Source organism: Oncorhynchus mykiss, chromosome 1, assembly GCF_013265735.2.
Source record: "Oncorhynchus mykiss isolate Arlee chromosome 1, USDA_OmykA_1.1, whole genome shotgun sequence".
In the NCBI taxonomy this organism is placed as follows: domain Eukaryota; kingdom Metazoa; phylum Chordata; class Actinopteri; order Salmoniformes; family Salmonidae; genus Oncorhynchus; species Oncorhynchus mykiss.
The window spans coordinates 35,828,340-35,851,464 of record NC_048565.1 but is presented as its reverse complement, the minus strand read 5'-3'; the positions used below and the strand labels follow the sequence as shown (position 1 = coordinate 35,851,464).

Here is a 23,125-nt window from a genome sequence, read left to right as displayed (position 1 = left end):
GTGGGAGGGAGAGAGAAGGAGAGAGAGAGTGAGAGAGTGAGTGGGAGGGAGAGAGAATGGAAGAGAGGGAGAGAGAGTGAGTGGGAGGGAGAGAGAATGAAAGAGAGGGTGAGATAGTGAGTGGGAGTGAGAGATAAGGAAAGAGAGGGTGAGATAGTGAGTGGGAGGGAGAGATAAGGAAAGAGAGGGTGAGATAGTGAGTGGGAGGGAGAGAGATGGAAAGAGGGGTGAGTGGGAGTGAGAGAGGTAGAGAGAGGGCGAGAGTGAGTGGGAGTGAGAGAGGGACAGAGGGGGCGAGAGAGTGAGTGGGAGTGAGAGAGAGAGAGAAAGAGAGGGTGAGAGAGTGAGTGGGAGGGAGAGAGAAGGAAAGAGGGGTGAGAGTGAGTGGGAGTGAGAGTGAGGTAAAGAGAGGGTGAGAGTGAGTGGGAGTGAGAGAGGGAAAGAGAGTGAGTGGGGGTGAGAGAGAGGGTGAGAGAGTGAGTGGGAGTGAAAGAAAAGGAAAGAGGGTGAGATAGTGAGTGGGAGTGAGAGAGAGGGAAAGAGAGGGTGAGAGAGTGAGTGGGAGTGAGATAGGGAAAGAGAGGGCAAGAGAGTGAGTGGGAGTGAGAGAGAGGGAAAGAGAGGGTGAGAGTGAGTGGGAGTGAAAGAAAAGGAAAGAGGGTGAGATAGTGAGTGGGAGTGAGAGAGAGGGAAAGAGAGGGTGAGAGAGTGAGTGGGAGGGAGAGAGAAGGAAAGAGAGAGTGAGAGAGTGAGAGGGAGGGAGAGAGAATGGAAGAGAGTGAGATAGTGAGAGAGAGAGAGAAAGAGAGGGAGAGAGAGTGAGTGGGAGGGAGAGAGAATGAAAGAGAGGGTGAGATAGTGAGTGGGAGTGAGAGATAAGGAAAGAGAGGGTGAGATAGTGAGTGGGAGGGAGAGAGATGGAAAGAGGGGTGAGAGTGAGTGGGAGTGAGAGAGAGGGCGAGAGAGGGCGAGAGTGAGTGGGAGTGAGAGAGGGACAGAGGGGGCGAGAGAGTGAGTGGGAGTGAGGGAAAGAGAGGGCGGGAGAGTGAGTGGGAGTGAGAGAGAGAGAAAGTGAGGGTGAGAGAGTGAGTGGGAGGGAGAGAGAAGGAAAGAGGGGTGAGAGTGAGTGGGAGTGAGAGAGAGGTAAAGAGAGGGCGAGAGTGAGTGGGAGTGAGAGAGGGAAAGAGAGGGCAAGAGTGAGTGGGGGTGAGAGAGCGGGTGAGAGAGTGAGTGGGAGTGAAAGAAAAGGAAAGAGGGTGAGATAGTGAGTGGGAGTGAGAGAGAGGGAAAGAGAGGGTGAGAGAGTGAGTGGGAGTGAGAGAGAAGGAAAGAGAGGGTGAGAGAGTGAGTGGGAGGGAGAGTGAGAGAGAGAGAGAGAGAGAGGGAAAGAGAGGGTGAGAGAGTGAGTGGGAGGGAGAGAGAAGGAAAGAGGGGGTGAGAGAGTGGGTGGGAGTGAGAGAGAGGTAAAGAGAGGGCGAGAGTGAGTGGGAGTGAGAGAGGGACAGAGAGGGTGAGGGAAAGAAAGGGTGAGAGAGTGAGTGGGAGTGAAAGAAAATGAAAGAGGGTGAGATAGTGAGTGGGAGTGAGAGAGAGGGAAAGAGAGGACAAGAGTGAGTGGGAGTGAGAGAGAAGTAAAGAGAGGGTGAGAGAGTGAGTGGGAGAGAGAGAGAATGAAAGAGAGGGTGAGATAGTGAGTGGGAGTGAGAGATAGGGAAAGAGAGGGTGAGATAGTGAGTGGGAGTGAGAGAGAAGGAAAGAGAGGGTGAGAGTGAGTGGGAGTGAGAGTGAGAGAGAGCGAGAGGGAAAGAGAGGGTGAGAGATTGAGTGTGAGGGAGAGAGAAGGAAAGAGGGGGTGAGAGAGTGAGTGGGAGTGAGAGAGGGACAGAGAGGGCGAGAGTGAGTGGGAGTGAGAGAGGGACAGAGAGGGCGAGAGAGTGAGTGGGAGGGAGAGAGAATGAAAGAGGGGTGAGAGTGAGTGGGAGTGAGAGAGAGATAAAGAGAGGGCGAGAGTGAGTGGGAGTGAGAGAGGGACAGAGAGGGCGAGAGAGTGAGTGGGAGTGAGGGAAAGAGAGGGTGAGAGAGTGAGTGGGCGTGAGAGAGAGAAAGAGAGGGTGAGAGAGTGAGTGGGAGTGAGAGAGAGGGAAAGAGAGGGCAAGAGAGTGAGTGGGAGTGAGAGAGAGGGTGAGAGAGTGAGTGGGAGTGAAAGAAAAGGAAAGAGAGGGTGAGAGTGAGTGGGAGTGAGAGAGAGAGAGAGGGAAAGAGAGGGTGAGAGAGTGAGTGGGAGGGAGAGAGAAGGAAAGAGGGGGTGAGAGAGTGAGTGGGAGTGAGAGAGAGGTAAAGAGAGGGCGAGAGTGAGTGGGAGTGAGAGAGGGACAGAGAGGCCGAGAGTGAGTTGGAGTGAGAGAGGGACAGAGAGGGCGAGAGAGTGAGTGGGAGTGAGGGAAAGATAGGGTGAGAGAGTGAGTGGGAGTGAGAGAGAGGTAAAGAGAGGGCGAGAGTGAGTGGGAGTGAGAGAGGGACAGAGAGGGCGAGAGTGAGTGGGAGTGAGAGAGGGACAGAGAGGGTGAGAGAGTGAGTGGGAGTGAGAGAGAGGGAAAGAGAGGGTGAGAGAGTGAGTGGGAGGGAGAGAGAAGGAAAGAGAGGGCAAGAGAGTGAGTGGGAGTGAGAGAGAGGGTGAGAGAGTGAGTGGGAGTGAAAGAAAAGGAAAGAGGGTAAGATAGTGAGTGGGAGGGAGAGAGAAGGAAAGAGAGGACAAGAGTGAGTGGGAGTGAGAGAGAGGGAAAGAGAGGGCAAGAGAGTGAGTGGGAGTGAGAGAGAGGGAAAGAGAGGGTGAGCTAGTCAGTGGGAGTGAGAGAGAGGGAAAAAGAGGGTGAGAGTGAGTGGGAGTGAGAGAGAAGGAAAGAGAGGACAAGATAGTGAGTGGGAGTGAGAGAGAGGGAAAGAGAGGACAAGAGTGAGTGGGAGTGAGAGAGAAGTAAAGAGAGGGTGAGAGAGTGAGTGGGAGTGAGAGAGAAGGAAATAGAGGGTGAGAGAGTGAGTGGGAGGGAGAGAGAAGGAAAGAGAGGGCAAGATAGTGAGTGGGAGTGAGAGAGAGGGTGAGAGAGTGAGTGGGAGGGAGAGAGAAGGAAAGAGAGAGTGAGAGAGTGAGTGGGAGGGAGAGAGAAGGAAAGAAAGAGTGAGAGAGTGAGTGGGAGTGAGAGAGAGGGAAAAAGAGGGTGAGAGAGTGAGTGTGAGGGAGAGAGGGAAAGAGAGAGAGAGAAGGAAAGAGAGGGCAAGAGAGTGAGTGGAAGTGAGAGAGAAAGAAAGAGAGGGTGAGAGAGTGAGTGGGAGGGAGAGAGAAGTAAAGAGAGGGTGAGAGAGTGAGTGGGAGGGAGAGAGAAGGAAAGAGAGGGCAAGATAGTGAGTGGGAGTGAGAGAGAGGGTGAGAGAGTGAGTGGGAGGGAGAGAGAAGGAAAGAGAGAGTGAGAGAGTGAGTGGGAGGGAGAGAGAATGGAAGAGAGGGAGAGAGAGTGAGTGGGAGGGAGAGAGAATGAAAGAGAGGGTGAGATAGTGAGTGGGAGTGAGAGATAAGGAAAGAGAGGGTGAGATAGTGAGTGGGAGGGAGAGATAAGGAAAGAGAGGGTGAGATAGTGAGTGGGAGGGAGAGAGATGGAAAGAGGGGTGAGTGGGAGTGAGAGAGAGGTAGAGAGAGGGCGAGAGTGAGTGGGAGTGAGAGAGGGACAGAGGGGGCGAGAGAGTGAGTGGGAGTGAGAGAGAGAGAGAAAGAGAGGGTGAGAGAGTGAGTGGGAGGGAGAGAGAAGGAAAGAGGGGTGAGAGTGAGTGGGAGTGAGAGTGAGGTAAAGAGAGGGCGAGAGTGAGTGGGAGTGAGAGAGGGAAAGAGAGTGAGTGGGGGTGAGAGAGAGGGTGAGAGAGTGAGTGGGAGTGAAAGAAAAGGAAAGAGGGTGAGATAGTGAGTGGGAGTGAGAGAGAGGGAAAGAGAGGGTGAGAGAGTGAGTGGGAGTGAGATAGGGAAAGAGAGGGCAAGAGAGTGAGTGGGAGTGAGAGAGAGGGAAAGAGAGGGTGAGATAGTGAGTGGGAGTGAGAGAGAGGGTGAGAGAGTGAGTGGGAGGGAGAGAGAAGGAAAGAGAGAGTGAGAGAGTGAGTGGGAGGGAGAGAGAATGGAAGAGAGGGAGAGAGAGTGAGTGGGAGGGAGAGAGAATGAAAGAGAGGGTGAGATAGTGAGTGGGAGTGAGAGATAAGGAAAGAGAGGGTGAGATAGTGAGTGGGAGGGAGAGATAAGGAAAGAGAGGGTGAGATAGTGAGTGGGAGGGAGAGAGATGGAAAGAGGGGTGAGTGGGAGTGAGAGAGAGGTAGAGAGAGGGCGAGAGTGAGTGGGAGTGAGAGAGGGACAGAGGGGGCGAGAGAGTGAGTGGGAGTGAGAGAGAGAGAGAAAGAGAGGGTGAGAGAGTGAGTGGGAGGGAGAGAGAAGGAAAGAGGGGTGAGAGTGAGTGGGAGTGAGAGTGAGGTAAAGAGAGGGCGAGAGTGAGTGGGAGTGAGAGAGGGAAAGAGAGTGAGTGGGGGTGAGAGAGAGGGTGAGAGAGTGAGTGGGAGTGAAAGAAAAGGAAAGAGGGTGAGATAGTGAGTGGGAGTGAGAGAGAGGGAAAGAGAGGGTGAGAGAGTGAGTGGGAGTGAGATAGGGAAAGAGAGGGCAAGAGAGTGAGTGGGAGTGAGAGAGAGGGAAAGAGAGGGTGAGATAGTGAGTGGGAGTGAGAGAGAGGGAAAGAGAGGGTGAGAGTGAGTGGGAGTGAAAGAAAAGGAAAGAGGGTGAGATAGTGAGTGGGAGTGAGAGAGAGGGAAAGAGAGGGTGAGAGAGTGAGTGGGAGGGAGAGAGAAGGAAAGAGAGAGTGAGAGAGTGAGAGGGAGGGAGAGAGAATGGAAGAGAGTGAGATAGTGAGAGAGAGAGAGAAAGAGAGGGAGAGAGAGTGAGTGGGAGGGAGAGAGAATGAAAGAGAGGGTGAGATAGTGAGTGGGAGTGAGAGATAAGGAAAGAGAGGGTGAGATAGTGAGTGGGAGGGAGAGAGATGGAAAGAGGGGTGAGAGTGAGTGGGAGTGAGAGAGAGGGCGAGAGAGGGCGAGAGTGAGTGGGAGTGAGAGAGGGACAGAGGGGGCGAGAGAGTGAGTGGGAGTGAGGGAAAGAGAGGGCGGGAGAGTGAGTGGGAGTGAGAGAGAGAGAAAGTGAGGGTGAGAGAAGGAAAGAGGGGTGAGAGTGAGTGGGAGTGAGAGAGAGGTAAAGAGAGGGCGAGAGTGAGTGGGAGTGAGAGAGGGAAAGAGAGGGCAAGAGTGAGTGGGGGTGAGAGAGCGGGTGAGAGAGTGAGTGGGAGTGAAAGAAAAGGAAAGAGGGTGAGATAGTGAGTGGGAGTGAGAGAGAGGGAAAGAGAGGGTGAGAGAGTGAGTGGGAGTGAGAGAGAAGGAAAGAGAGGGTGAGAGAGTGAGTGGGAGGGAGAGTGAGAGAGAGAGAGAGAGGGAAAGAGAGGGTGAGAGAGTGAGTGGGAGGGAGAGAGAAGGAAAGAGGGGGTGAGAGAGTGGGTGGGAGTGAGAGAGAGGTAAAGAGAGGGCGAGAGTGAGTGGGAGTGAGAGAGGGACAGAGAGGGCGAGGGAAAGAAAGGGTGAGAGAGTGAGTGGGAGTGAAAGAAAATGAAAGAGGGTGAGATAGTGAGTGGGAGTGAGAGAGAGGGAAAGAGAGGACAAGAGTGAGTGGGAGTGAGAGAGAAGTAAAGAGAGGGTGAGAGAGTGAGTGGGAGGGAGAGAGAATGAAAGAGAGGGTGAGATAGTGAGTGGGAGTGAGAGATAGGGAAAGAGAGGGTGAGATAGTGAGTGGGAGTGAGAGAGAAGGAAAGAGAGGGTGAGAGTGAGTGGGAGTGAGAGTGAGAGAGAGCGAGAGGGAAAGAGAGGGTGAGAGATTGAGTGTGAGGGAGAGAGAAGGAAAGAGGGGGTGAGAGAGTGAGTGGGAGTGAGAGAGGGACAGAGAGGGCGAGAGTGAGTGGGAGTGAGAGAGGGACAGAGAGGGCGAGAGAGTGAGTGGGAGGGAGAGAGAATGAAAGAGGGGTGAGAGTGAGTGGGAGTGAGAGAGAGATAAAGAGAGGGCGAGAGTGAGTGGGAGTGAGAGAGGGACAGAGAGGGCGAGAGAGTGAGTGGGAGTGAGGGAAAGAGAGGGTGAGAGAGTGAGTGGGCGTGAGAGAGAGAAAGAGAGGGTGAGAGAGTGAGTGGGAGTGAGAGAGAGGGAAAGAGAGGGCAAGAGAGTGAGTGGGAGTGAGAGAGAGGGTGAGAGAGTGAGTGGGAGTGAAAGAAAAGGAAAGAGAGGGTGAGAGTGAGTGGGAGTGAGAGAGAGAGAGAGGGAAAGAGAGGGTGAGAGAGTGAGTGGGAGGGAGAGAGAAGGAAAGAGGGGGTGAGAGAGTGAGTGGGAGTGAGAGAGAGGTAAAGAGAGGGCGAGAGTGAGTGGGAGTGAGAGAGGGACAGAGAGGCCGAGAGTGAGTTGGAGTGAGAGAGGGACAGAGAGGGCGAGAGAGTGAGTGGGAGTGAGGGAAAGATAGGGTGAGAGAGTGAGTGGGAGTGAGAGAGAGGTAAAGAGAGGGCGAGAGTGAGTGGGAGTGAGAGAGGGACAGAGAGGGCGAGAGTGAGTGGGAGTGAGAGAGGGACAGAGAGGGTGAGAGAGTGAGTGGGAGTGAGAGAGAGGGAAAGAGAGGGTGAGAGAGTGAGTGGGAGGGAGAGAGAAGGAAAGAGAGGGCAAGAGAGGGAGTGGGAGTGAGAGAGAGGGTGAGAGAGTGAGTGGGAGTGAAAGAAAAGGAAAGAGGGTAAGATAGTGAGTGGGAGGGAGAGAGAAGGAAAGAGAGGACAAGAGTGAGTGGGAGTGAGAGAGAGGGAAAGAGAGGGCAAGAGAGTGAGTGGGAGTGAGAGAGAGGGAAAGAGAGGGTGAGCTAGTCAGTGGGAGTGAGAGAGAGGGAAAAAGAGGGTGAGAGTGAGTGGGAGTGAGAGAGAAGGAAAGAGAGGACAAGATAGTGAGTGGGAGTGAGAGAGAGGGAAAGAGAGGACAAGAGTGAGTGGGAGTGAGAGAGAAGTAAAGAGAGGGTGAGAGAGTGAGTGGGAGTGAGAGAGAAGGAAATAGAGGGTGAGAGAGTGAGTGGGAGGGAGAGAGAAGGAAAGAGAGGGCAAGATAGTGAGTGGGAGTGAGAGAGAGGGTGAGAGAGTGAGTGGGAGGGAGAGAGAAGGAAAGAGAGAGTGAGAGAGTGAGTGGGAGGGAGAGAGAAGGAAAGAGAGAGTGAGAGAGTGAGTGTGAGGGAGAGAGAAGGAAAGAGAGGGTGAGATAGTGAGTGTGAGGGAGAGAGAAGGAACGAGAGGGCAAGATAGTGAGTGGGAGAGAGAGAGAAGTGAGAGAGTAAGTGGGAGTGAGAGTGAGTGGGAGTGAAAGAAAAGGAAAGATGGTGAGATAGTGAGTGGGAGTGAGAGAGAAGGAAAGTGAGGGTGAGAGAGTGAGTGGGAGTGTGAGAGAGAGAAAGAAAGGGCAAGATAGTGAGTGGGAGTGAGAGAGAGGGAAAGAGAGGGCAAGAGAGTGAGTGGGAGTGAGAGAGAGGGTGATAGTGAGTGGGAGTGAGAGAGAAGGAAAGAGAGGACAAGAGTGAGTGCGAGAGAGAGAGAAGTAAAGAGAGGGTGAGAGAGTGAGTGGGAGTGAGAGAGAGAGAAAGAGAGGACAAGAGTGAGTGCGAGAGAGAGAGAGGGAAAGAGAGGGTGAGATAGTGAGTGGGAGTGAGAGAAAGGGAAAGAGAGGGTGAGAGAGTGAGGGAGAGGGAAAGAGAGGGTGAGAGAGAGTGTGAGTGAGAGAGAGGGAAAGAGAGTGAGTGGGAGTGAAAGAAAAGGAAAGAGGGTGAGATAGTGAGTGGGAGTGAGAGATAGGGAAAGAGAGGACAAGAGTCAGTGGGAGTGAGAGAAAGGGAAAGAGAGTGAGTGGGAGTGAGAGAGAGGGAAAGAGAGGGTGAGAGAGAGTGTGAGTGAGAGAGGGAAAGAGAGGGTGAGAGAGTGAGTGGGAGTGAAAGAAAAGGAAAGAGGGTGAGATAGTGAGTGGGAGTGAGAGAGAAGGAAAGAGAGGGCGAGATAGTGAGTGGGAGTGAGAGAGAGGGTGAGAGAGTGAGTGGGAGGGAGAGAGAAGGAAAGAGAGGACAAGAGTGAGTGGGAGTGAGAGAGAAGTGAGAGAGTAAGTGGGAGTGAGAGTGAGTGGGAGTGAAAGAAAAGGAAAGAGGGTGAGATAGTGAGTGGGAGTGAGAGAGAAGGAAAGTGAGGGTGAGAGAGTGAGTGGGAGTGAGAGAAGGAAAGAGAGGGCAAGATAGTGAGTGGGAGTGAGAGAGAGGGAAAGCGAGGGTGAGAGAGTGAGTGGGAGTGAGAGAGAAGGAAAGAGAGGGCAAAAGAGTGAGTGGGAGTGAGAGAGAAGGAAAGAGAGTGAAAGAGAGTGAGTGGGAGTGAGAGAGGGACAGAGAGGGTGAGAGAGTGAGTGGGAGTGAGAGAGAGGGAAAGAGAGGGTGAGAGAGTGAGTGGGAGGGAGAGAGAAGGAAAGAGAGGGCAAGAGAGGGAGTGGGAGTGAGAGAGAGGGTGAGAGAGTGAGTGGGAGTGAAAGAAAAGGAAAGAGGGTAAGATAGTGAGTGGGAGGGAGAGAGAAGGAAAGAGAGGACAAGAGTGAGTGGGAGTGAGAGAGAGGGATAGAGAGGGCAAGAGAGTGAGTGGGAGTGAGAGAGAGGGAAAGAGAGGGTGAGCTAGTCAGTGGGAGTGAGAGAGAGGGAAAAAGAGGGTGAGAGTGAGTGGGAGTGAGAGAGAAGGAAAGAGAGGACAAGATAGTGAGTGGGAGTGAGAGAGAGGGAAAGAGAGGACAAGAGTGAGTGGGAGTGAGAGAGAAGTAAAGAGAGGGTGAGAGAGTGAGTGGGAGTGAGAGAGAAGGAAATAGAGGGTGAGAGAGTGAGTGGGAGGGAGAGAGAAGGAAAGAGAGGGCAAGATAGTGAGTGGGAGTGAGAGAGAGGGTGAGAGAGTGAGTGGGAGGGAGAGAGAAGGAAAGAGAGAGTGAGAGAGTGAGTGGGAGGGAGAGAGAAGGAAAGAGAGAGTGAGAGAGTGAGTGTGAGGGAGAGAGAAGGAAAGAGAGGGTGAGATAGTGAGTGTGAGGGAGAGAGAAGGAACGAGAGGGCAAGATAGTGAGTGGGAGTGAGAGAGAGGGTGAGAGAGTGAGTGGGAGTGAGAGAGAGAGAAGGAAAGAGAGGACAAGAGTGAGTGGGAGAGAGAGAGAAGTGAGAGAGTAAGTGGGAGTGAGAGTGAGTGGGAGTGAAAGAAAAGGAAAGATGGTGAGATAGTGAGTGGGAGTGAGAGAGAAGGAAAGTGAGGGTGAGAGAGTGAGTGGGAGTGTGAGAGAGAGAAAGAAAGGGCAAGATAGTGAGTGGGAGTGAGAGAGAGGGAAAGAGAGGGCAAGAGAGTGAGTGGGAGTGAGAGAGAGGGTGATAGTGAGTGGGAGTGAGAGAGAAGGAAAGAGAGGACAAGAGTGAGTGCGAGAGAGAGAGAAGTAAAGAGAGGGTGAGAGAGTGAGTGGGAGTGAGAGAGAGAGAAAGAGAGGACAAGAGTGAGTGCGAGAGAGAGAGAGGGAAAGAGAGGGTGAGATAGTGAGTGGGAGTGAGAGAAAGGGAAAGAGAGGGTGAGAGAGTGAGGGAGAGGGAAAGAGAGGGTGAGAGAGAGTGTGAGTGAGAGAGAGGGAAAGAGAGTGAGTGGGAGTGAAAGAAAAGGAAAGAGGGTGAGATAGTGAGTGGGAGTGAGAGATAGGGAAAGAGAGGACAAGAGTCAGTGGGAGTGAGAGAAAGGGAAAGAGAGTGAGTGGGAGTGAGAGAGAGGGAAAGAGAGGGTGAGAGAGAGTGTGAGTGAGAGAGGGAAAGAGAGGGTGAGAGAGTGAGTGGGAGTGAAAGAAAAGGAAAGAGGGTGAGATAGTGAGTGGGAGTGAGAGAGAAGGAAAGAGAGGGCGAGATAGTGAGTGGGAGTGAGAGAGAGGGTGAGAGAGTGAGTGGGAGGGAGAGAGAAGGAAAGAGAGGACAAGAGTGAGTGGGAGTGAGAGAGAAGTGAGAGAGTAAGTGGGAGTGAGAGTGAGTGGGAGTGAAAGAAAAGGAAAGAGGGTGAGATAGTGAGTGGGAGTGAGAGAGAAGGAAAGTGAGGGTGAGAGAGTGAGTGGGAGTGAGAGAAGGAAAGAGAGGGCAAGATAGTGAGTGGGAGTGAGAGAGAGGGAAAGCGAGGGTGAGAGAGTGAGTGGGAGTGAGAGAGAAGGAAAGAGAGGGCAAAAGAGTGAGTGGGAGTGAGAGAGAAGGAAAGAGAGTGAAAGAGAGTGAGTGGGAGTGAGAGAGAAGGAAAGAGAGGGTGAGAGAGTGAGTGGGAGTGAGAGAGAGGGAAAGAGAGGACAAGAGTGAGTGGGAGTGAGAGAGAAGTAAAGAGAGGGTGAGAGAGTGAGTGGGAGTGAGAGAGGGGGAAAGAGAGGGTGAGATAGTCAGTGGGAGTGAGAGAGAGGGAAAGAGAGGGTGAGAGTGAGTGGGAGTGAGAGAGAAGGAAAGAGAGGACAAGATAGTGAGTGGGAGTGAGAGAGGGGGAAAGAGAGGACAAGAGTGAGTGGGAGTGAGAGAGAGAAGGAAAGAGAGGGTGAGAGAGTGAGTGGGAGTGCGAGAGAAGGAAAGAGAGGGTGAGAGAGTGAGTGTGAGGGAGAGAGAAGGAAAGAGAGGGCAAGATAGTGAGTGGGAGTGAGAGAGAGGGTGAGAGAGTGAGTGGGAGTGAGAGAGAGAGAAGGAAAGAGAGGACAAGAGTGAGTGGGAGAGAGAGAGAAGTGAGAGAGTAAGTGGGAGTGAGAGTGAGTGGGAGTGAAAGAAAATGAAAGAGGGTGAGATAGTGAGTGGGAGTGAGAGAGAAAGAGAGAGAGGGTGAGAGAGTGAGTGGGAGTGAGAGAGAAGGAAAGAGAGGGCAAGATAGTGAGTGGGAGTGAGAGAGAGGGAAAGAGAGGGCAAGAAAGTGAGTGGGAGTGAGAGAGAGGGAAAGAGAGGGTGATAGTGAGTGGGAGTGAGAGAGAGGGAAAGAGAGGACAAGAGTGAGTGCGAGAGAGAGAGAAGTAAAGAGAGGGTGAGAGAGTGAGTGGGAGTGAGAGAGAGAGAAAGAGAGGGTGAGTAAGTGGAAGTGAAAGAAAAGGAAAGAGGGTGAGATAGTGAGTGGGAGTGAGAGATAGGGAAAGAGAGGACAAGAGTGAGTGGGAGTGAGAGAAAGGGAAAGAGAGGGTGAGAGAGTGAGTGGGAGTGAGAGAGAGGGAAAGAGAGGGTGAGAGAGAGTGTGAGTGAGAGAGGGAACGAGAGGGTGAGAGAGTGAGTGGGAGTGAAAGAAAAGGAAAGAGGGTGAGATAGTGAGTGGGAGTGAGAGAGAAGGAAAGAGAGGGCGAGATAGTGAGTGGGAGTGAGAGAGAGGGTGAGAGAGTGAGTGGGAGTGAGAGAGAAGGAAAGAGAGGACAAGAGTGAGTGGGAGTGAGAGAGAAGTGAGAGAGTGAGTGGGAGAGAAGGAAAGTGAGGGTGAGAGAGTGAGTGGGAGTGTGAGAGAAGGAAAGAGAGGGCAAGATAGTGAGTGGGAGTGAGAGAGAGGGAAAGAGAGGGTGAGAGAGTGAGTGGGAGTGAGAGAGAAGGCAAAAGAGTGAGTGGGAGTGAGAGAGAAGGAAAGAGAGTGAAAGAGAGTGAGTGGGAGTGAGAGAGAAGGAAAGAGGGTGAGAGAGTGAGTGGGAGTGAGAGAGAAGGAAAGAGAGGGTGAGAGAGTGAGTGGGAGTGGGAGAGAAGGAAAGAGAGGGTGAGAGAGTGAGTGGGAGTGAGAGAGAAGGAAAGAGAGGGTGAGAGAGTGAGTGGGAGTGAGAGAGAAGGAAAGAGAGGGTGAGACGGAGTATGTAATAGCAGGTAATTACCTGCATTAGGAGCTAACACACAAACACGGATGGATGGATTTTGTATAGATGATATTGTCTGTCTTGAGGTAAGATGAGGCGGGGGTCACTGTGCTAACCTCTTGGGTCTTCAGCCTGTTTGGCCAGTTGACGGAGAGCGGCAGCGAATCCGGAGTGAGCAGCCACACTCCCGTTGGCTAGCGGGGTAAGAGGGCTGACCGTCGCCGTGGTGCGAGTTGCAGTGGAGATCATTCCTAATGACCGCGACTTTGACTCATGTTTCATACCTGGAAAGATAGAGGGAGAAGGAGAGGACAAAAAAGTGAAATGAGGAATATTTAGCCTCTTTGGATTCTCTCTATCATAATAGAACAGTGTGTGTGTGACGGCTCTGAGAGATAGGAAGGAACTGAGGTCAAGTATAAGGTCAGAGGTCAGGTTAGTCTGTCAGAGCCGTGACAATGACACACACACACACACACACACACGCAAGCAGACACACACACACGCATAGACGCACACGCTCACACACACACACACACACACACACACACACACACACACACACACACACTAACATTATTAGTGTTCCCCCACTGCCCTCCCAGTGACCCACATACAGCTATTAGCACTGAATTTAACCCAAGCATCATACACTCTACCGCCCCACCCCCACACCACTTCGACAGACAGAGAGACAGACACACACACTCAGATCCTTACAGCTGCATGTGAGTTGAGACATCGCCACATCCTCTCTCTCTCTCCTATTCCCACTCCTTTAGCCCCCCCTCTCTCTGTTTCTCCCTGTTTCTATCTCTCTCTGTTTCTCTCTGTTTCTCTCTCTCTCTGTTTCTCTCTGTTTCTATCTCTCTCTGTTTCTCTGTTTCTCTCTCTGTTTCTCTGTTTCTCTCTGTTTCTCTGTTTCTCTCTCTCTCTGTTTCTCTGTTTCTCTCTGTTCTGTTTCTCTGTTTCTCTCTCTGTTTCTCTCTCTCTCTGTTTCTCTGTTTCTCTTTCACTCTGTTTCTCTGTTTCTCTCTGTTTCTCTCTCTCTCTGTTTCTCTTTTACTCTGTTTCTCCATGTTTCTCTGTTTCTCTCTGTTTCTCTCTCTCTCTGTTTCTCTCTCTCACACTGTTTCTCTGTTTCTCTCTCTCACACCATTTCTCTGTTTCTCTCTCTTTCTGTTTCTCTCTCTCTGTTTCTCTCTCTCTTTTTCTCTGTTTCTCTCTCTCACACCATTTCTCTGTTTCTCTCTGTTTCTCTCTGTTTCTCTGTTTCTCTAACTCTGTTTCTCTCTCTTACACTGTTTCTCTCTGTTTCTCTCTCTCACACCATTTCTGTTTCTCTCTCTCACACTGTTTCTCTCTGTTTCTCTCTGTTTCTGTTTCTCTCTCTCACACTATTTCTGTTTCTCTCTCTCTGTTTCTCTCTCTGTTTCTCTCTCACACACTGTTTCTCTCTTTCTCTCTGTTTCTCTGTTTCTCTCTCACACCGTTTCTCTGTTTCTCTCTCTCTCTGTTTCTCTCTCACACACTGTTTCTCTCTTTCTCTCTGTTTCTCTGTTTCTCTCGCTCTCTCTGATTCTTTTTTTCTATGTTTCTCTCTCTCTGTTTCTCTGTTTCTCTCTCTCACACTGTTTCTCTGTTTCTCTCACTCACACTGTTTCTCTGTTTCTCTCTGTTTCTCTCTCTCTCTGTTTCTCTGTTTCTCTCTCTCACACTGTTTCTATCTGTTTCTCTGTTTCTCTCACTCACACTGTTTCTCTGTTTCTCTCTGTTTCTCTGTTTCTCTCTCTCTCTCTGTTTCTCTCTGTTTCTCTCTTTCTCTGTTTCTCTCTCTCTGTTTCTCTGTCTCTCTGTTTCTCTGTCTCTCTGTTTCTCTCTCTCTGTTTCTCTCTCTCTCTCTCTCTGTTTCTCTAACAAGCTCTTGAGCTTATTTAGCAAAATAACTCACACGAACATGAATGCACACACTGCCTCTATATTTCCCCCTTCCATGCTCGCTTTGGTTTGTTTATCTTTTCTCTCTCTCACTCACTGGGTCTCTTTCTCTCTCACAAAAATACATACACACTGATACACATGCTCACCACACCAGGCACACATACACTAGGACATAACAAACAACACTCACCGGCTCCCTGTTCTTCCTGCTGGCATTATCTTTTCTCTCACGCTCTCTTTCCCTTTCACACTCTCCCTCTTTCTTCTTCACGCTCCGTCTCTCTCTCATTCCCTCTCTGTCTTGCTCTCTCTATCTCTCGTTCTCTCAGTCTTGTTCTCGCTCCTCCAGGAACAGCCCTCTCAGTCATGCAGCTGCTACACGATCACGTGATTCCCTCACTGTCCCCCTCCCTTCTCTTTCACCCTCTCTCCCTTTCTATCACCATACCCTTGTTTCTCCCCTCCATCCTACTCCCCCTCCCTGTCTACCCCCTCCCCCTCACACCTCCAGCCACCTCTTCTCATCTCCCTCTCTCCTCCCCCACTCTTAAGAATGAGGAGGAGCAGGAGGATGAGGATGGAGGGAGGAGCAGGGGTAGACTTCATCCATCACTCTGTCTCCACACATCAGCCCTGTCTGCTGCAGGGGCCCTGACAGTGACATCTCTCCCCTGACCCCTGAGTCTATGCTTGGTCAGGGGGACAGGGGCTGACGAGGGATGGAGGAGTGTTTAGAGTGGACAACATGACAGCCCAGCGCTTACACACACATATAACCAAAAAATAACTCAGCCCTCTGTCTCTCTTAGACACACACACACACACACACACACACACACACACACACACACACACACACACACACACACACACACAGCGTGGCAGGGGACCTGCTCTATCCTTTGTGTGTGTGTGTGTGTGTGTGGCAGGTTAGCGTTTTCGTCATGAATAATGTTCTGGAGGCAGCTCTCCAGAGTGGTAAGTCGCTGGCACAGGCACAAAGTCATACAATCTTTTAAACATAACCTTAACCCTAACCACACTACTAACTCTAATGCCTAAACTTAACCTTAAATTAACACCAAAAGCTCAATTTTGTTTTCCTGAATTTGTACAATATTGCTAATTTTGACATTGCAGCTGTCCTATCTGGTGGAAATCGCTCAGTTCTGCCGCAAGGACAAGGCTCTCTAAACGTCATCCTGTGTGTGTGTGTGTGTGTGTGTGTGTGTGTGTGTGTGTGTGTGTGTGTGTGTGACATTAGGATTGGTAAACAAGCATTTACACTGCCCATGCTCATTAACCCCAAGAGTATGTGTATGTTATTTCCTGCTCTGTCATTACGCCACGGAAGAGAATGGAACACACACACTGTAAACACCGCTCACTCCTACCCCCATTTCAGTTTTATACAGTAGCTGGCAGAGGATTTTATGTTCTACTGACACGGAAAGTAGGTTCAGAGCCAAATGTTTACAATCCTCGTAATCATGGCTGCAATATAAATTCCGAGTGCAATGTGTGTGTGCATGAGGAATTGTAATCTCTCAAATTAACAGCCTCAATCACACAACATTATGATGTCAGTTACTGGCATCTAAGAACACACATACACACACAGTCACACACACACACACTATCTGCTGACTCAGTATTTGTGCATCACGCGTCACACATCCTATGGCCCTAAACATCTAATCTCCAGGGTAGAGGTCGACCGATTAATCGGAATGGCCGATTAATTAGGGCCGATTTCAAGTTTTCATAACAATCGGAAATCTGTATTTTTAGGCGTTTATTTGCCAATTAAAAAAAAAAAAAGTGATTTTTTATACCTTTATTTAACTAGGCAAGTCAGTTAAGAACACATTCTTATTTTCAATGACGGCCTAGGAACGGTGGGTTAACTGCCTTGTTCAGGGGCAGAACGACTGATTTTCACCTTGTCAGCTCGGGGGATACAATCTTGCAACCTTACAGTTAACTAGTCCAATGCAATAACGACCTGCCTCTCTCTCGTTGCATTCCACAAGTTGTTACGCGAATGCAGTAAGCCAAGGTAAGTTTCTAGCTAGCATTAAATTTATCTTACAAAAAAACAATCAATCATAATCACTAGTTAACTACATGGTTGATGATATTACTAGATATTATCTAGCGTGTCCTGCGTTGCATATAATCTGACTGAGCATTCAAGCATACAAGTATCTAAGTATCTGACTGAGCGGTGGTAAGCAGAAGCAGGCGCGTAAACATTCATTCAAACAGCACTTTCGTATGTTTTGCCAGCAGCTCTTCGTTGTGCGTCAAGCATTGCGCTGTTTATGACTTCAAGCCTATCAACTCCCGAGATGAGGCTGGTGTAACCGAAGTGAAATGGCTAGGTAGTTAGCGCTCGCTAATAGTGTTTCAAATGTAACTCGCTCTGAGCCTTCTAGTAGTTGTTCCCCTAGCTCTGCATGAGTAACGCTGCTTCAATGGTGGCTGTTGTCGTTGTGTTGCTGGTTCGAGCCCAGGGAGGAGCGAGGAGAGACACTGGCAATACTAAAGTGCCTATAAAAACATCCAATAGTCAAAGGTTAATGAAATACAAATGGTATAGAGAGAAATAGTCCTATAATTCTTATAATAACTACAACCTAAAACTTCTTACCTGGGAATATTGAAGACTCATGTTAAAAGGAAGCACCAGCTTTCATATGTTCTCATGTTCTGAGCAAGGAACTGGAACGTTAGCTTTATTACATAGCACATATTGCACTTTTAATTTCTTCTCCAACACTTTGTTTTTGCATTATTTAAACCAAATTGAACATATTTCATTTTTTACTTGAGGCTAAATTGATTTTATTGATGTATTATATTAAGTTAAAATAAGTGTTCATTCAGTATTGTTGTAATTGTCATTATTACAAATAAATAAATAAAAAAGTTGGCCAATTAATCGGTATCGGCTTTTTTGGTCCTCCAATAATCGGTATTGGTATCGGCGTTGAAAAATCATAATCGGTCGACCTCTACTCCAGGGACAAGACTGCCAGCTAGCATCTTCAGCCCTGAGAAGCTAGGGAAATGTAAGGTAGTAGTAATTACTGTAGTGTACCTCATTACTATATAACTATTTTATAGTGCAAACAATACAGTACAACATTGAAAACACACACATATATACACAGTTGAAGTCAGAAGTTTACATACACCTTAGCCAAACACATTTAAACTCAAATTTTCACAATTCCTGACATTAAATCATAGTAAAAAGTCCCTGTCAGTTAGGATCACCACTTTATTTTAAGAATGTGAAATGTCTGAATAATAGTAGAGAGAATGATTTATTTCAGCTTGTATTTCTTTCATCACATTCCCAGTGGGTCAGAAGTTTACATACACTCAATTAGTATTTGGTAGCATTGCCTTTAAGTTGTTTAACTTCAGTCAAACGCTTCGGGTAGCCTTCCACAAACCTCCCACAATAAGTTGGGTGAATTTTGGCCCATTCCTCCTGACAGAGCTGGTGTAACTGAGTCAGGTTTGTAGGCCTCCTTTTTCACACACGCATTTTCAGTTCTGCCCACAAATTTTCTATAGGTTTGAGGTCAGGGCTTTGTGATGGCCACTCCAATACCTTGACTTTGTTGTCCTTAAGCCATTTTGCCACAACTTTGGAAGTATGCTTGGGGTCATTGTCCATTTGGAAGACCCATTTGCGACCCAGCTTTAACTTCCTGACTGTTGTCTTGAGATGTTGCTTCAATATATCCACATAATTCTCCTGCCTCATGATGCCATCTATTTTGTGAAGTGCACCAGTCCCTCCTGCAGCAAAGCACCCCCACAACATGATGCTGCCACCCCCGTGCTTCACGGTTGGGATGAGGTTCTTTGGCTTGCAAGCCTCCCCCTTTTTCCTTCAAACATAACGATGGTCATTATGTTCAAATAGTTCAATTTTTGTTTCATCAGACCAGAGGACATTTCTCCAAAAAGTATGATCTTTGTCCCCATGTGCAGTTGCAAACTGTAGTCTGGCTTTTTTATGGAGGTTTTGGAGCAGTGGCTTCTTCCTTGCTGAGTGGCTTTTCAGGTTATGTCGATATAGGACTCGTTTTACTGTGGATATAGATACTTTGTTCCTGTTTTCTCCAGCATCTTCACAAGGTCCTTTGCTGTTGTTCTGGGATTGATTTGCACTTTTCGCACCAAAGTATGTTCATCTCTATGAGACAGAACGCGTCTCCTTCCTGAGCGGTATGATGGCTGCGTGGTCCCATGGTGTTTATACTTTTGTACTATTGTTTGTACAGATGAACGTGGTACCTTCAGGCATTTGGAAATTGCTCCCAAGAATGAACCAGACTTGTGGAGGTCTACAATTTTTTTCAGAGGTCTTGGTTGATTTCTTTTGATTTTCCCATGATGTCAAGAGGCACTGAGGTTGAAGGTAGGCCTTGAAATACAGGTACACCTCCAATTGACTCAAATGATGTCAATTAGCCTATCAGAAGCTTCTAAAGCCATGATATAATTTTTGGGAATTTTCCAAGCTGTTTAAAGGCACAGTGGAGTGGTTGAAAAACGAGTTTTAATGACTCCAACCTAAGTGTATGTAAACTTCCTACTTCAACTGTATATATACTGCACAGACATAAAACAATTTTAAGGTAGAAACAAAACACAGCAAAAAACATTTTAAAAATGAAATAGAGCTTAGTTATAAATAAGACAGTAATGGTAATATTACAACAAAAATGATTGTTAAACTCAAATTTACAAATTAATTTTTAAAAAACAATATAATAAATTAAGTATACTTTTTGTAGATAATACCATAAATAGGACTGGTGGGTTTATGTCACACATGCAGCTAACAAAATTATATGGAAAATTGCTGCTCTACTCTAAATTACAACCAACTAATTGCCACAAAAATGGAAGAGGCAAGTAAAGGGGGAGAAAGTATAGACCTTGTCTGTTGGCCCTGCCTTAAAGACCTAAATTGGCTAAAGAAAACTATGATAAATAAAAAAGTATATCAGTTTCATTTAAGGACCAAAAAAATTGACAGGTGTGCCATATAGATAGGAACTTAGTTGGGAAGAGATTTTCGATGTACCGATTCCATGGACATGGTTTATGAACTAATACACAAAACAAGTTTTTCAATTGAAAATATCACACAAAATTCTTGCAACCAATAGAATGCTATATATATGGGGAATACAACCATCCCAGCTCTGCAGATATTGCTTTGTTTGTTTTGGTATTGTCATATGTAGCTTGTTTTTGGTCACAGGTTTAGGAATGGCTAAAGAATTGAACATTTACCTGGAGCTGACTCTGCAAATACCACTGCTGGGTGACTTAAAAAATCATAGTCAATCGATCAATAATCTAATAATACTCTTGGCAAAAAATGTATAATAAGTAGAATCTATAAGAATATAAAGGTTCAGAACTTTTGTGAAACATCACAGCACAGTTGAAAAATATATTGCAAATAGAAATCAAAACTGGATGGTGTTCAGAGATAGATGGGAGGGGTTGAGGGTAGCTGAAGGATGGGACTGAAAACAAACAAAAGATAAATATTGTAAAATATACTGTGTCCGTAAAATGTATGTGTATAGGCTGGAAGTAGGAGCCTAGGTGTTGTTGTCCATCAGTGTACTCCATTTAGGGGGGGGGGGGGTTAAGGGAAAATAATAAAGGAAAAATATACATATTTCTCAAATATAATTTATATACAGTACCAGTCAAAAGTTTGGACAGACCTAGCCAAGGTTTTTCTTTATTGTTTACTATTTTCTACATTGTAGAATAATTGTGAAAACATCCACACATTGAAATAAAAGATATGGAATTTTGTAGTAACCAAAGTGTTAAACAATTCAAAATATATTTTATATTTGAGATTCTTCAAAGTAGCCACCCTTTGCCTTGATGACAGCTTTGCACACTCTTGGCATTCTCTCAACCAGCTTCACCTGGAATGCTTTTTCCAACAGTCTTGAAGCAGTTACCACTAATGCTGAGGAATTGTTGGCTGCTTTTCCTTCACTCTGCGGTCCAACTCATCCCAAACCATCTCAATTGGGTTGAGGTCGGGTGATTGTGGAGGCCAGGTCATCTGATGCAGCACTCCATCACTCTCCTTTTTTGGTGAAATAGCCCTAGGTGAAATGTGTGTTGGTCATTGTCCTGTTGAAAAACAAATGATAGTCCCAATAAGCGCAAAACAGATGGGGTGACTTATCGCTGCAGAATGCTGTCGTAGCCATGCTGGTTAAGTGTGCCTTAAAATCTAAATAAATCACAGACAAGAGTCACCAGCAAAGCACCCCCACTCCATCCCACCTCTTCCTCCATGCTTCATGGTGGGAACTACACAGGCAGAGATCATCCGCTCACCTACTCTGCATCTCACAAAGGATAGATTCCACCAATCTAATGTCCATTGATCGTTTTTCTTGGCCCAACCAACTCTTCTGCTTATTGGTGTCCTTTAATAGTGGTTTCTTTGCAGAAATTCAACCATGAAGGCCTAATTCAAACAGTCTCCTCTGAACAGTTGATGTTGAGATGTGTTTGTTACTTGAACTCTGTGAAGCATTTATTTATGCTGCTGGTAACTCTAATGAACTCATCCTCTACAGCAGAAGTAACTCTGGGTCTTCCTTTCCTGTGGCGGTCCTCATGTGAGCCAGTTTCATCATAGTGCTTGATGGTTTTTGCGACTGCACTTGAAGAAACTTAAAGAAATTATGGACTATCGTTTCTCTTTGCTTATTTGAGCTGTTCTTGCCATAATATGGACTTGGTCAAATAGGGAAATCTTCTGTATATCACCCCTACCTTGTCACAACACAACTGATTAGCTGAAACACATTAAGAACTAAATAAATTCCACAAATTAACTTTTAACAAGGCACACCTGTTAATTGAAATGCATTCCAGGTGACTAACTCATGAAGTTGATTGAGAGAATGCCAAGATTGTGCAAAGCTGTCATCAAGGCAAAGGGTGGCTACTTTGAAGAATCAAAAATATATTTTGATTTGTTTAACACTGTTTTTTTTTTGGTTACTACATGATTCCATATGTGTTATTTGATAGTTTTGATGTATTCACTATTATTCCACAATGTAGAAAATAGAAAAAAAATTAAGAAAACCTTGGAATGAGTAGGTGTGTCCAAACCTTTGACTGGTACTGTATACATTTACAAAAAAAACATGGGGAATGGAAATGATGCAGACAATTACATTGATGGAAGCCACAATCTATCTGCAATATTAAAGCTGATCTACCCCCCAAATAAAATAAATATAAAAAAAGATAGTAATGGCAGCACAAGACAACTTCAACCCTGTAATAGCCTGTAGCCAATACAACTCTTTTAACTGCTGTAGACTCCATGGAAACAGTTTACTACCATAGAAGAGAGAGTGGAAAGAGAGGAGAGAGAGAGAGAGAGAGAGAGAGAGAGAAAGAGAGAGAGAGAGAGAGAGAGAGATTTCCATTATGAGAGATGAAGGAGAGTCTGAGGAGTGGACTGGTGGAAGAGATGTTCTACTTTTCAATTCCCATTAAATCCTTGCCTTAAATTTCCTTGTGGCTGGTAATGCAACATTCTTGGTCCGCACTTCAAATTGACCATAAATATCACAGTAGACCCTAGCCAGTAAGCACAAACTTTTCAACAATTCAAGCAACTTTTCTTCTAAAACATATTCCAATACTGAATAATGCAAACAAACCACATTACACTCTTGAATAATGCAACAATCCTTACGCATGTGCAGACAAGGGTTCAAGGGTTTATTTTCTCGTCCTTAAACATTCAATTAGCTGACATTACACAGCTAACTCCTGCTAGGTAGCTAGTTAACGTACAACATGCTTCATGATCAAGTAATGTTAGCATATCAATAATTAACGTTTACCCCTCCCATACAAATATAAAAGTACAGTAATGTTATCATACAGTGTCATTCATATTATAATATAGGCTACACAGCTAGGTTATGTTAGCTAGCTAGCTAGCTAGCATCCTCACATTGTCACATGAATGCTGACAGTTAGCTGAAGCTTAGCTAGACAGGAGCGCTTAGGCTTACACTAGCTACTGTACCATATTAAAGTTAAAGCAGCCTTCATTTGATCAATTTCATGGAAGTTATTATGAGGTTAAAGCAAATTGTGACTGAAAACATTGATAATTCCCTGGGGCCTCAGGAAAATCATGTGTAAATTTCACATTAAATTTCTGTGTGCACCATTTCTTAAAAGTCTTTGAACTTACAAAAATATCGAGATTTATAAACTTGGCACATGCCATACATGTTTCCCGTTATAAATCAGACCTATCATAAAACTGCATGTGTGAACCAGAATTTAGACTCCACCTTGAAAACTCCTCCATTTTTAATTAATTTTTAATTTCACCTTTATTTAACCAGGTAGGCTAGTTGAGAACAAGTTCTCATTTACAACCCCGACCTGGCCAAGATAAAGCAAAGCAGTGCGACACAAACAACAACACAGAGTTACACATGGAATTAACAAACATACAGTCAATAACACAATAGAAAAAATAAATAGGCAATAAATAGGCCATAGTGGCAAAAAAATACAATTTAGCAATTAAACACCTCAGTGATAGATGTGCAGAATATGAATGTGCAAGTAGAGATACTGGAGTGCAAAGGAGAAGAAAAACAATAACAGTATGGGGATGAGGTAGTTGGATGGGCTATTTACAAGATGGGCTATGTACAGGTGTAGTGATCTGTGAGCTGCTCTGACAGCTGGTGCTTAAAGTTAGTGAGGGAGATATGAGACTCCAGCTTCAGTGATTTTTGCAATTTGTTCCAGTCATTGGCAGCAGAGAACTGGAAGGAAAGGCAGCCAAAGGAGGAATTGGCTTTGGGGGTGACCAGTGAGATATACCTGCTGGAGCACATGCTACGGGTGGGTGCTGCTATGGTGACCAGTGAGCTGAGTTAAGGCGGGGCTTTACCTAGCAAAGACTTATAGATGACCTGGAGCCAGTGGGTTTGGCGACAAATATGAGGCGAGGACCAGTCGATGAGAGCATACAGGTCACAGTGGTGAGTAGTATATGGGGCTTTGGTGACAAAATGGATGGCACTGTGATAGGCTGCATCCAATTTGCTGAGTAGAGTGTTGGAGGCTATTTTGTAAATTACATCGCCGAAGTCAATGATCGGTAGG

At 47.0% G+C, this 23,125-nt stretch overlaps 1 protein-coding gene across 3 annotated transcripts in view; it reads right to left on the bottom strand.

Moving 5' to 3' along the window:
* The window catches only part of LOC110522073 (genetic suppressor element 1), a 76,071-nt gene that overhangs the window by 40,067 nt on the left and 12,879 nt on the right, over positions 1-23,125 (bottom strand). For 2 of the 3 annotated variants that reach the window (XM_036976708.1, XM_036976702.1), the window contains exon 2: positions 12,067-12,234. In XM_036976708.1, the coding sequence (XP_036832603.1) occupies positions 12,067-12,234 (168 nt within the window). Of the gene's footprint in view, positions 1-12,066; positions 12,235-14,081; positions 14,225-23,125 lie in introns of those variants that run through there. The other variant, XM_036976714.1, reaches the window with a different exon arrangement.